At 47.4% G+C, this 12,804-nt stretch overlaps 1 protein-coding gene across 2 annotated transcripts in view; it reads right to left on the reverse strand.

Annotated features, from left to right (window-relative positions):
- The window catches only part of INTS1 (integrator complex subunit 1), a 27,375-nt gene extending 14,770 nt beyond the window's left edge, over positions 1–12,605 (reverse strand). Inside the window, exons 1-26 of one of the 2 annotated variants that reach the window (XM_015294331.4) lie at positions 12,477–12,605; positions 12,099–12,389; positions 11,025–11,221; positions 10,617–10,754; positions 10,353–10,512; positions 9,993–10,098; positions 9,542–9,728; positions 9,272–9,417; positions 8,842–8,983; positions 8,319–8,495; positions 7,953–8,061; positions 7,314–7,434; positions 6,986–7,063; positions 6,320–6,477; positions 5,576–5,672; positions 5,087–5,178; positions 4,757–4,817; positions 4,233–4,430; positions 3,896–4,025; positions 3,529–3,708; positions 3,288–3,437; positions 2,572–2,751; positions 2,273–2,377; positions 1,188–1,355; positions 685–796; positions 91–249 (exon numbers count right to left, since the gene is read on the reverse strand). In XM_015294331.4, coding sequence (XP_015149817.2) covers positions 91–249; positions 685–796; positions 1,188–1,355; positions 2,273–2,377; positions 2,572–2,751; positions 3,288–3,437; positions 3,529–3,708; positions 3,896–4,025; positions 4,233–4,430; positions 4,757–4,817; positions 5,087–5,178; positions 5,576–5,672; positions 6,320–6,477; positions 6,986–7,063; positions 7,314–7,434; positions 7,953–8,061; positions 8,319–8,495; positions 8,842–8,983; positions 9,272–9,417; positions 9,542–9,728; positions 9,993–10,098; positions 10,353–10,512; positions 10,617–10,754; positions 11,025–11,221; positions 12,099–12,389; positions 12,477–12,534 — 3,700 coding nt within the window. In that variant the 5' untranslated portion in view covers positions 12,535–12,605. Of the gene's footprint in view, positions 1–90; positions 253–684; positions 797–1,187; positions 1,356–2,272; positions 2,378–2,571; positions 2,752–3,287; positions 3,438–3,528; positions 3,709–3,895; positions 4,026–4,232; positions 4,431–4,756; positions 4,818–5,086; positions 5,179–5,575; positions 5,673–6,319; positions 6,478–6,985; positions 7,064–7,313; positions 7,435–7,952; positions 8,062–8,318; positions 8,496–8,841; positions 8,984–9,271; positions 9,418–9,541; positions 9,729–9,992; positions 10,099–10,352; positions 10,513–10,616; positions 10,755–11,024; positions 11,222–12,098; positions 12,390–12,476 lie in introns of both variants that reach the window. The other variant, XM_015294330.4, reaches the window with a different exon arrangement.
- Positions 12,606–12,804: the final 199 nt, after the last annotated feature.

Below are 12,804 nucleotides of genomic sequence, written 5' to 3' on the forward strand. Positions count from 1 at the left end.
ACTCAGCACTCGCCTCAGGTGGTCAATCAGAGGTTCAGGCTGTGATTCAACAGTTCCCATACACACCAGCAAACACCTCCACAAGCTCACCTGCATCCACGAGCCGTGGGACCTCAGAGCGGATCATGCGCAGCTTTAGCCAGTCAGGGAGCAGCAAGGCTTCCTCTGAGGTATCAACCAGAAAAGCAGTAGGAAGGGGCTTTTTCTCCGGGAACCATATATCCAATAATGTGTAAAAATCACCATCCCCTGCTTAAGAGCAGACACAAAAATCTTTCTTATGAACATAAGGACCTAGAATATTGTATCCTTCTCTGTACATATCAATCCACCAGAACACTTTCTTGTTCAAAGGCTAGAAACAACTCAGGAATAAACACTATCAAATGGAAATGTGATCTACGTATTTGAGTGCCCAGTTCTCATCCCACAATAATCCTTGAAGTCCTTGTTTAGCGGGGAGGGACACACCATTCTAATATTTTCTGCTCTCTGCAGAGGGCAGCAAATAAGCCTGCAAATCCTTTGGTCCGTGCAGCAATATTCTAATAGATACTACAACTGTTAGCAAACATTGCAAAGGACAAGTCTGGGTAGAATTAGCACTGACCTAACCTGTTACACAGATAGAGGCTCTCTGTACAGTCCACCACCCCTTGAACAAATCTGAGTATAGTTACCAACCTTGAGGTGGTCCCAGCGTCAGGAGAATAACCATGGCATGCACCACAAGGATATGCATAGTGGCTGTTTCACCACTAGTCCAACGAAGGAATACCTGATCCTGTGACTCTGACTGGAAAAAAAAAAGGAGAAAAACAAACAGATGAGCAATGGTGGAAAAAGAACAGAAAATGAGTTCTGTGAGAAGTAGGTGAAAGGAGACCATAAGAATGGACAAGTTTATTCAGACCAAAGATCAATCTAGCCCCAGCATCTCCAACAGTGGCAAAAGAAGACAGAGAAGGAAAACAAAGTGATTTTTACGTACAAACACACAGACACAGATACACACACACATACACACACACACACGGTTTTGATACTAAATCAACCTCCAGCTATTCTCAGATCAGGAAATTTTTGAACCAGACACAGCTTCTACATTCTCAGTAGCCCGCAGAGGGCATATTTTGTGTTAACTCAACATTCTTCTACCTGCCTAAGAAAGGTAGGGAGGAACTCACCCATCTGTACACCTCCTCGCCTTCCTTACTCTGGCGCATGCATTTGATGTAGCGAGAAAAGATGGAGAGAAGAGCAACAAGTACTGCATCTGACTCAGCACAGTATGAGAGCTTGGAGAAGAGGTGAGACATGATGGTAGAGCGCTCCACTATGAGCCGGGCTACATCCTGCAAGAGAAAAAGGTCTGTGAGGTCTTTACAAAAGTAAGACAGACAGGACCTCCTGCCTCACTGTACCACATCCTCCACTTTCCACCATCAGCCCAGTTAACACAATTCTGGAGACCAACATAGAGAGTCAAGACAGGAATCATCAAAATTAGGAAGACCAAGCAATTTGCATGCAGCCTGTGAAAACTTACAGTGTCCCAAGTTGTAGCACAGATGCTTTCTAATGCATCCCATGAAAGGGAGCATTTACCAGTATTTACATAGTAAGAACAGTGTTTCTCTAAATATTTAGTAATAACAGCCACACATTTAAAAGGATCTACTAAAACAGAAAGAGCCTGTGAATCTCTAGATCCATGCAACTGTGTCTCCAAAACTGTTACAAAGGATGTTGGTCAATGGACTTAAAACCAATAAAAAGAGCATCCAGAGTGACAACAATGAATAACCATTGTATACAATCCAATCATCCCAAAATCACCAGACTTTAACAAGAAAAAAAAATGAGTCAGAAATTCAATTTCAGTTACAGAAGAGTGAATGTCCCACCACTAAGGTTCCTGACTTTCCATTCTCTCTCCATATACATGCAGGTTTAAGACCTGCTTACTTGAGAAGTGTGCCAGATGGTGACATTTCCTTCAAATCACTATCTGCCCTTGCATTGCCCATGCTATCTGAGATGGGCTGCTAGACTGGAAATCTTGACTCTGATTTTCTGTTTGAATATGAAACCAAACACACAAGTTGCCCTTCATCACATATCCAGAAACACAACTACGCGGTTATCAATTTCACATGCTCCCAAAAACCCCATCCTGCTGGTACAGCAAGCTACCACTGCCCTATGCAACACATTCAACACATCAGGCCTCCCCGTGCAATCCCTCTGTCTTTGCAGCCCAGTCTCTTACCAGAGCAAGGTCATTATGCTGTCCCTGCTCCTCCACAGGGGCATGCTGGGAGAGGTACACCAGGTAAGCACTGATGGTCTGGGGATCTGTCTCCATGTGGATGGCCTAGAATGACACAGTTCTCATTAGAGATCAGGAAGGGATGAAAATAAGCACCAGCAGAAGGTATGTTCTCTTGCAAGAATATAAAAATGTCAATATCACAGCCACACAGTTTGCTCAGATCTGTTTGAGCACGAGTAGGATAAAGAAACATTTGCCCAGGAGCTGGTCACTTATCCCTTCCAGGTAACACCTACCTGTTGCAAGGCAACAGCTGTTGTTGCTCTAACGCTGTCAAACAGTGGCAGCCTTGGGAGGTCTCTCAGTAGCCACTGATAACCCTGCAGCAGTTCAGAATCACCAGAGTCCTCTTCCATTGGGTGATCTTTCTCTTCTCCATCCCGCAGTCCTCCTTCTGATAGCACCAAAGACAAGCCCTGCAGAAATCACACAGACACAGCCCGTGTGTATGAGGCCACAGCTGGACCCACCAGTTTCATACTTGTGAATAGAACAGAAACAAGCTTCAGACATCAGGGGACGATCCAACTGCCAAACATACAACTTACAACATATAACTTGTTTGCTTGACAGCTACTCTGCTTAAAGTTTCAGTCCTCTGTAAGCATTATCTTGAACTCTGCAATTCTGCCTGCCTTGACTATGCTCTAGAGCACCAGGCATTTACTAATTTACATTCCCCATGGAAAACAGCTGCGGCCAATTACTCCTTGTACTTCACAATCTGCTGAGTCTACACCTGAACTTCACAGGGAACAGCAAAATCCAGCTTTATCTTAAAAAGGTACTACTTGGCTGTTGGACAGAGAAGATTCTGAGCAGCAGGAAGCAGAAGTGCGTTTGATGAGGCTTGTAGATTAAGATGAGTTAGCAAAGAAGGATGATACAAAATACTGCTCTCAACCCTCAGCTTCTGATATGCCCCAGTCAAAAAGATTTTTCTTTTGCTCACCTTCATGGCCAGGACCCGTGAAGCCACCTGGGAGGAACTCAGGCGTCGTAGGAAATAGTCAAGCACCTCACAGGTTGTCTGTTCATCTGCCTTGGGACCCAAAAGCAAGTCTTGCAACCGTCCAAGCAGCTGCCTTTGTTTCTGTTGTCTCTGTGGAGCAAGAAGTTGGCCTTTCCAGTGAAAACAAATTCAGGAGGCACAGAAAGCAGGTAACAGAACTGACCCCCAGAAGACCCCTCACCTGGCGTTTCTTGGCACGCTGCTCTTTACTCTCACCCTCCTCCTCTTCTTCACCTGAGGTTGACTCATCAGCAGCATCATGAAGCAAGAATTCACAAAGGCACTGCACAGGTAGGACATCCAAGGAGCCCTCACTAGATTGAACCAGATCTGCCAGCCATGGCATTGATTGTGATGAAGCCTAGGAAGCAGGAGAATGACAGTACAGGATCAGCAGAACACAGATGTAGCACACTAATCATTTCATTCCTGAGCAATAAACCACCTTCTCCTGCACCATACTCAGCTCCCTTCTGTCCCTCACTCTGCTCAAGCTTTAGAGAGAAGAGATCAGATCCTAACTTTGCCAATCCATCAGTGGAGCTTACCTGCCTTTGAATGATGTTGAGAAGGAAGTCAGGATGACGACTTCGACACAGGAGGTGGCCCAAGCGAAGAGACTGGTTCAGGCTTTTCACTTGTTCCAGGACATGCGGTGGAGGCCTGCGTGGAGGGCCCCTACCACAGAAACAAGAAGTTAATCACAGACAAGGCACACTTTCACTGTGTTGATCAACCAGTTCAGCAGTGCATGATGGCTACATACAAGTTGCAACACATATCCTACATGTCCTACCCCCACCAACCTCCTTATTAGCAGCAGGAGTTCCTGATCAGGATTAACTGGAATTTCCCAATACCAACAGACTGTACGAGGGTACTCACTGAGGGTCCAGACTTGTCAGCTGGGATAGCAAGAGGCTGCTGCTCTCCGTTATGGTTTGTTTTGTGGATGCGGCAGCCAGATGACCCTCAAATGCAAGAATCTCCTGTTTTTCCCTCTGGGAGATTTGAAGCTCACGATTAATCATCTCTGTGCGTGTCTCCTCATCCGTCAAGGTACATTGAGGATAGGAGTAATTACTGAGAAAACAAGTGAAAAACAGTTACCTTGTCCCATTCAAAATCTATGAAACAAGCAATGTCCCCATGTTATTAGCTCTATTAGGGAAAACACACACACAAAAAAGTATATATAGGGCAGCTTCTCAACAGCACCAGGGAGACTGAGAACCTTTCAGCAAATTTACATCACAGTCACCCCTTGCTGGTTATATTCTCTTGAGGAAAAAACTCCTTTCCCACTCAAACAGCAGCACTACTGCCAGCTCCACTAAAAAGGAAGAAGGCAATAGACACGAGCTGAATTCAGAAGTACACCACTTATAGAGGGATCTAGACATACTAACTTTGTCATGACCATTTCCATGAGCATCTTTAGAGAGGGGTACTCCTCCCATGCCGCCAGACCTACAGCACAGAAGATAAAGGTGTTCAGGAAAACAGGAAAAAGTCAGAGCTTTTACAGAGATTCTATCACAATCCAAGTCATAGAGACACAAGCTTACTTTGGAACATCCCACCACATTCAGGGCACACACACTGACTCCAGTCATGCCAGTCCAAACCCCCATGCTGTTTTTGCACACACATAGGGAACATGCAGCACAGCACAACTTGCTAGCACCTTAGCCAGTTTTTGCAGCAGAACTCGTAGCCTGAAAAATGTTCACACTCACCAATGTTTTCAGGATTGAATGCAGCCACTACAAGCAGGAGAGGCCAGGCCTTCCAGTACAGGGTAGAAATAGCTAGGTTTGGAGGCTGGTATCTACAAAAGCCATCAACAGATACAAGCAATTTGGTTACTGGAAGCCACTACAAAACTGCTCTTAATCATACACTGTTTGGATTTGGCAACACCAGTTCAGTGGTTTTCAGGAAAAAAAACAAAACTCTCTTGCAAGTGTGACAGCAGAGGTCAGCTGAAGATTTCTAGAGCAGAAAGATCAGAATTCTTGCAAAGAAAAGTCCATTCCATGACTCAGAAATATCTTTGTCTAGGAGAAATTCTCACCAGAACACAACATCAAAAAGATTTCTCTGGGATTTCATTACTAAAAAATTATAATTGGAAAAAGCATCCTGAAGTCTGTGAACTAGAATTGCCAGTCGTAAAGTGAAAATGAACTAGATCACATTGAGATTATCTATATGATAAGCCTTACCCTGGGGGTAACTGAATATTTTCTGGGTGGTGATAAGTGCACAGATTTAAGACAGCATCAATCAGCTGGATTCTCTCTACCCTGAGGACCTCAACATCTGGAGGAGAGGAAAAGACAAAGCAAGTTATTGACCAGTCTACCTTGCTGAAAGTCCTTCAAGGAAACCAACAAAGCAACAAAAATTCAGCTTCAAGCAACTACGTTATTGTGGTCTTGTTCTCACGATATTATAGGATTAAAAAAAACACAACTAAAAAAGCAGAAACAGCTGAAACAAGCCATAAGGATATTAAGCTAACGTAACATAAATGAGAAGACTACAGAACACGTGGGTTAATTTCTTTAACTTCCAACACTTTCACTTTTGAATGGTCTAAAAATTTCTGTTCATTTTATTGTCTGGACTGAACTGAGTTTACAGATGGTAGCTCACATCTCTGGGTGGCAAATCACAGCCTCTCATCCTCAACAAAACCAGTATTTCCCAGACAACACATCAACTGATGATTAGTAATGGGCAGAAACAGTAAAACAGTAGGACAAAATAAGAATCTTCTCCAGTGAGAAAGCAACAGCAATATATGTCTGGCTCTGAGCCAAATGCTTAGCCATCGAGATTAAAACATGCTCTGAGTGATGCAAAGGCTCTCTGGAATACGGTAGGAGCTGCCTCAGCTCTGAGTGGTGCTAAGCAGACACAGACAGAAGGAACCACTTGCTGGCTGAAGCTCTGTATAGTCTTACCATCTGCTTGCACAGCTGCAGCACGCTTCACCAAGTGGTCGGCAAGCTCCATGGCATCCGCAGGGCCAAGAGGAAGGTCCCGTGACAAACCAATCACAAGGATCCGCATCAGCGTGTCTTCAAGGATGGGCACCTCGGAGCAGAGGCGAAGGAAGAAGCTGCATGAGACAACAGACATCAATCATGCTTCTCTTGACAGCAGCTTGAGGATTGCTGAAACCCTCCACTGACCCTACAGCTCACCTGAGCAGAAAACAAAGCACAGTTTAGCTTCCAACCATTTTCCTGGTCTCCAGGTCCAAATGCAACTATCTGAAACAAATTGCTTGCATCGCTTTGTACCTCTGTGCTTCAGTCTGTGTGAGTCTGAGCTCCCTAACATTACACCAGTACAAGCCATGCAGTACAGGGCTGTCCTCACAATTACAGCATTAATATACAGAACAGCTCAGCACAGGGAAAAAGAATCAAAGGAGAAGAACAGACAGAGACTGGAGCAACAATCACCAATTTTATGCAGTGTAACAGATGATGAAAAAGCAAGCACAGTTCCAAGCCTTTCCATCACAGAGCTAGATAAAAAAGCACCAGAAAACACCAGTTCCTCCGCCTCTAGTTACAGTAGCTCTGTCTCTGTACCCAGTTACAGATGGAGCACACACTCACTTGCGGTCGCTCTCAGGGGGCCAGTTGTCCCATTTGTAGTACGTCTCCGGCTGTTCTGTGAAGAGCACCTTGTGGAGGCTGTCAGGATGAAGAGGACAGTAAACATAACCTGTGTGAGTCTGAAGAACACATTCAACAGTTCATTTTCCACAACGAAAAGACATCAGACAGAAAGGTAACAAGGGGTCCAGAGGAATCATCTGTGATCAGATAACTGGAAATTCCTTGGGGAACCAAAAGGACTCATGCAAGGGTCTTTACAACACGCCATGCGCTGTTGGGAAAGGGACTGGATATGCACAGTAGGTTTCCAAGCTTACTCTCTTACCAGTGAACATAGTCCTTTGGAGCCAGCTTGCTGATAGATGGGACAACTGTATGAAGCCACCAGACAGCATCCCGTTGGATAGCAGCGATTTGGTTCTGGAAAGAGCGCAGCACTTCCAAGTCTGAAAGACAGTCAGATTACAGAACTACACACATACAAGAACGCCATCCGGAGCAAAGCAGGAGATGGCAGTCATTTCAAAACCAGGTAGTAACCAAGGCTCTGAACATTATGTAAACCGGAAAGAAGTCAAAGCCTTTAGCATCCCAACACTGACAGCACACACGGTTCACCTTCTCATGCATGCTGCAAAGAGAAGACATCTCAGCGGTTGCTTCAGTGCTATCCCAAAAGCTCTGCCATCTCAGAAACGTGTACTTGGTAATCCTTACTGCTGCCCCTCCAAACGCGACCCTGCCCCACAAAAGGCACCCACCTATTCAACCAACATGCAAATGCCACATCTACATACAATTCTGTTGGTCGCGGGATAACAGCGTGCAACCCCATACCTCTACTCAGAACAGTGGCGTACACTTCTTCCTAATTATAGTCGTAACATACACTCAGTCCCAGCACTACCAGAAGGTATCTAACAAATGACCCATCTTCAGAGGGAACCCAGGTTTTAATGCTTACTCTTTTTCTCTCCTTTGTCCCAGGCAATTCCAGCCTCTTTCACCTGGGCTGTGATACCAAGCATCATGGAGACAGCTAGAAGATCAGTTATGTGGATGACAAACCGCTCCTGAAAACAAAAGTGAATCAAATTACAGCCATCTTCTGAAAAAGTGTTTCATCATAAAAAGAACAAGTCATGACTGTCTGGAAATGGAATATGGAAGATCTGCTACGAATGGCAAAACACAAATACTGAGTTACTCAGGTAACAAGGGAAAAAGAAATATCTGTCAGGGAAAACAAACAAACAAATGAAACAGATACAGAAATGCCCAGTACAGTACTGGTGCCACCCAGCAATACATGGATCAAACAAAGCGCTACCTTGAATTCCATTTCTGCATACTGGGCCTCCTTTCGTTCCTGCATAAGGCCCAGGCAGAAGGCCTGGAAGTTGATTTCATGTTTTGTTTGCTTGATGATCTCTCGCAGCAGTGCCCGTGAAGCCCGCAGGTAATCATCCTTAGTAGTCAAAAGATCCTGGAACACCATTGCTAGGTACTGAGGGAAAACAGGACTTTCAGTGCAGCAGTAAATATCAGCACTCACAGAACAAAAAGCACATTGTTTGTCATTCAGACACCAGCGAGCTATAACACGTGTTTCTAATGAAATGTCATTACCACAAGGTTGCTCATTCTGAACGTGGGAGCCAGGGGATGCTCATACACACTTATTCATAAGAAGTTAAACAAGAGAACACCTCAACAAGTTGAGATGATTTCAAAACAGTATGATACATACTGCACAGCTGTCTGTGGGAAGATTTCATTCAAACCACAGTTCAGCTAAAACTCCCAGGCAGGGATCTGGGCCCACAAGTAGTCACAGAAGACACTACACCTACCTTAGGCGCTTGCTCTGAGCTGTGCTGAAGAACGGTATACAGGATCTGCATGTTATTGGGATTCCTTGCATTTGAAAGTTCATTGAAAATCACAAACTTAATCGTAGTTCCCAAGTTATCCCTATGTGCATTCAGCAGCTCTCTGCAAGGGAAGACCAGAGGTTTGTAAGCTGAGCCTTCAGCTAGATTCACGTTCTGATTTTATTTTGAAGTGTTTAACACACAAAAATAAAGAGGGTAGAGCAGTAGGTATGTTCAGAGATGCCAAACGATTACTGAGGGGTTTCCAAACCAATGAAATTCATTTGAATGTGATACAGTCTCCCATGGCCAAAGCGGATATTTAACAAGCCTATCCAGAGCTGAGGCCTTGGGCACATCTTCTGGAGTGCTCTCCCTCTGCCCATCACAGACGTAGTCGCTCACTCACCTGACACATAGCATGTAGTGATTGAGAAGGACCTTTGGCTTGAGACGAATTTTGATCAGGTTGGAGATAACTTCCATGTCCTCTGAGCTGTGAGTGTTGCAGTTCATACAAACAGACATCAGCAAGTCCTGTGCTGGCTTGGTCAACTGCAGAGGAAGAACAGAAAAACTGCAGCCGCTGGCCAACACAGATCAGAAATGTAACCTGCTTTCCTGACTGAATTTCAGACCAGCTCCAAAAAGTTCAAGGTCCAGCAGTTTCAATCCTTACCTTTGGATTCTGCAGCCACATCTCCAGCCTTTGCACAGCCATCTGTCGCACCTCTTTGTAGCCACAAGTTGCTGTCAGCAGACGAAGGAGGTTTCTGGACACATTATCCATGGGCTGGCGCCGGTTGAGTTGATCCCGCAGCATGTCCAGAACATACTCCTCCACACTCTCTGCAAGGTCGTCGTACCTGGGCCATACAAACTGCATTTTATTCACTTCCTCCCAAACCAGCTCTGTCATGCCTCACTGTGTCCAGAGACCAGCATTCTTTCTTGTTCATGATAAAGACTACAAAAACAAACCTACTCATTTCCCCTGATACTCAACATTCTCTAGCAAGCGTTATGGGACGGCTCATGCAGAGAGGGAGCTCTCTGCCACAGCACTTCAGGACTGGGTGAGCACAGACAGATCTGTCACACGGCTGCACCAGGAAAGGAAAGCACTGTACCTGGGCATAAGCTGGCCCTCCTGTTCTGGGCTCATTTTCTCCTCTGCAATCAGCAGCTCACTCTGGCTGTCTTCCTCCTCTGTCATGGAAGGGTGTGGGCTACTTCCTACGAGAGATGAGCACAAAGCACACCCCATGAGACAACTCTTTCCACCACTTATCACTCACACTTACACTTCCTCACATATCACATACAAGCACATTCAAGTTTTTTGCCACTTGCCCTCAAAATGAAGGGCAGCAAAGAGGGGAAAAAGCAATGTCAGAAACTCAATATCTGCTCTAGAGAACTCCATTGAGTAACACACTGTTCACATCTGTTTGTAAGCCCTTGCTACCATTTTTTAAACATCCACTTACCAGCGCTGATGTCACCACCACTACGACCAACCTCCCCATGCAAGAGCATGCTCTTAGGAGGCATCTTTGTGTTAAAAGCTGTTTGGATGTTATCCACAAATGTCTTGCAGTGAGGGCTGTCCACCCAGATGCGCTCTCCAAGGGAGTCCTCAATGTAAACCTACAGGAAAGAAAACAGCAGAGAACACAAACCACACTCAAGCTTTTTCATACAACTTGCCCACCACTGCCTCAGCCCAGCAGAAGCATCCTTTATTCAACAACCTTGACAAAGATCTCTGGCCAGTTCTCATCCTCTTCGTAAGCTGCCATGAGAAGGTTGCAGGCCAAGACAGACACAAGGCTATTCCCTTTAGCTTTGAAATTAATAGAGGCATCTCTTCGGAGCAGGCTACACAATGCCTGGAAGATTACATAAAAAAAGAAAAAAACAAACAAAAAATTTAAATTACATACCCAAAAATCATATAGAAAAGCTTTAGAAAAAGAGCTACAAATCTCAGTAACTTGCCACAGAACTGCAGTATCTACAAAGGCATACTAACTATGTTCTGGCCAGACAGCAGCTGCAACTATGCTCGTGATGTGGCAGGAACCCCAGAGTCATACTTCAGTAACATACAGTAAGATGCTTCAGGAAGCCCAGGAGTCCCCATGTGACACAGCCCTCACCTCGATAACTCCTTCAGTGGCAAATATGTTTGGTTTGATTTTGGCCAGGTACATGAGGCTCAGGTACAGCGTGGTATCAGGTTTGGCTCGGTTCATTTTCAGCTGCTTGGCCGCTCCACACAGCACCCCCTCAATGCGGTCATCGTTACCTTCCGCCTCCGCTGCCTCAATTTCATCCAGCAGCACCGTGGGGACAACTGCAACAACCAACACGCAGGCACCAGTTTTTACCCTCGCCCAAAACAACCTGCCCTGACATGCTGCCAGGATCAGCCCCCAGGAAAGCAAAACACGGATCCACACCTCAAATACTGTACCCAGTTCTGGGCCATCCCTTCCTTCCCCTTACAGGTGGGATGTGACAGGACACCCACTGAGGCCCTGCACGTATAAAAAAGGGCAAGGAAGCTGTGAGGGATCTGAAACACAAGTCTTACAGCGAGAGGCTGAGGGAACTGGGATTGTTCACTCTGGAGAAGGCTCAGGGGAGACCTTCCTGCTCTCTACAACCACCTGAAAGGAAGTTGTAGCAAGATGGAGGTCAGCCTCTGCTTGCAGCTAACAGTGGCAGGATGAGAGGTGACAGCCTTAAGTTGCACCAAGGGAGGGCCAGGTTAATATTAGCAAAAAGCTTTCCTCTCACAAGGAGTGGTGAGGCACTGACACAGGCTGCCCAGGGGGGTGGTGGAGGTGCCATCCCTGGAGGTAGCTAAGAAACATACACATGTGGCACTGAGGGACGTGGTCTGGTGTCGTGGTGGGGATGAGTCGGCAGTGGGAGTAGGTGATCTCTGAGATCTTATCCAACCTTAATGATTCTGACTCTACAATCTCCCTACCTTTAGCCCCTCAATGGTGTTTTTACTACTAAGTTTTTCAGACAAGATGAACACAACCCAACATGAACAAGGAAGAAAAGGTGATGAAACTGTGACTTTGGCTCCAGCTCCAGCAGGGGAAAGCCCCAAGGACAGCACATAAACGGCACTGCACGGGCTTAGAGAAAGGCTCCCAGCAAGCTGAACCCCAAGCCAAGGCTGTGCCCTGCTGTGACGGCGCACGCCCAGTGCCTACCTTCGATGGGGATGACGGACGGCTCCTTGATGGAGGGCGAGATGGCCCGCTTCTCCGCCACGGCCGCCTCGGCCAGACGTCCCAGGGCGCTGAGGGGCGGCGTGGCAGACAGCTTGGGCCGCTTGCTCAGCCCGCCCAGCCCCGCGGGGCCCGACAGCGCGGCGGCCGCGTCCCGTTTGCGCTCGGAGGGCAGCCCGGCGGGCGCCGGCTTCAGCAGAGTGACGGCGGCCTTGCCGTCGCCGCCCTGCCCCTTGGAGCCCAGCGCGATGAAGTCTCCGGGCGGCGGGTGAGCTGCAACGGACGACAACCGTGATGGGGACCGCGCCGGCAAACGGGACGGCCCCCGCCCCGGCCTCTCGGGCGCGGCCTCAGACTCACCGGAGGGCTTGGGCGCGGCGCTGGGCCGCCGCACGGCCGCCGCCTTCGGTCGGTTCATGGTGCCGCCACGCGCGGACCGCGCCACCGCCCCACCGCCCCACCGCCCCCGCGGCCCGGAAGCGGAAGTTTCCCCTCCGACCCTGCCCTGACGGCGGAAGCGAAACGTGAGCTCCCACTGCCGGGGCGGTATCAGCGCGCTGCCCCTCCCGCCCCGCCCTGGGCGTGCAGACATCGCGCCGCCCGGTGGTGGGAGGTCGCGGAGGTTGGGTTGGGGGACGGTGTGAGGCGCCGCCCTGCGGGCTGCAGTGGAACTGCAGTTCTGCGGTCG

This window comes from Gallus gallus, chromosome 14, assembly GCF_016699485.2.
Source record: "Gallus gallus isolate bGalGal1 chromosome 14, bGalGal1.mat.broiler.GRCg7b, whole genome shotgun sequence".
Classification (NCBI taxonomy): domain Eukaryota; kingdom Metazoa; phylum Chordata; class Aves; order Galliformes; family Phasianidae; genus Gallus; species Gallus gallus.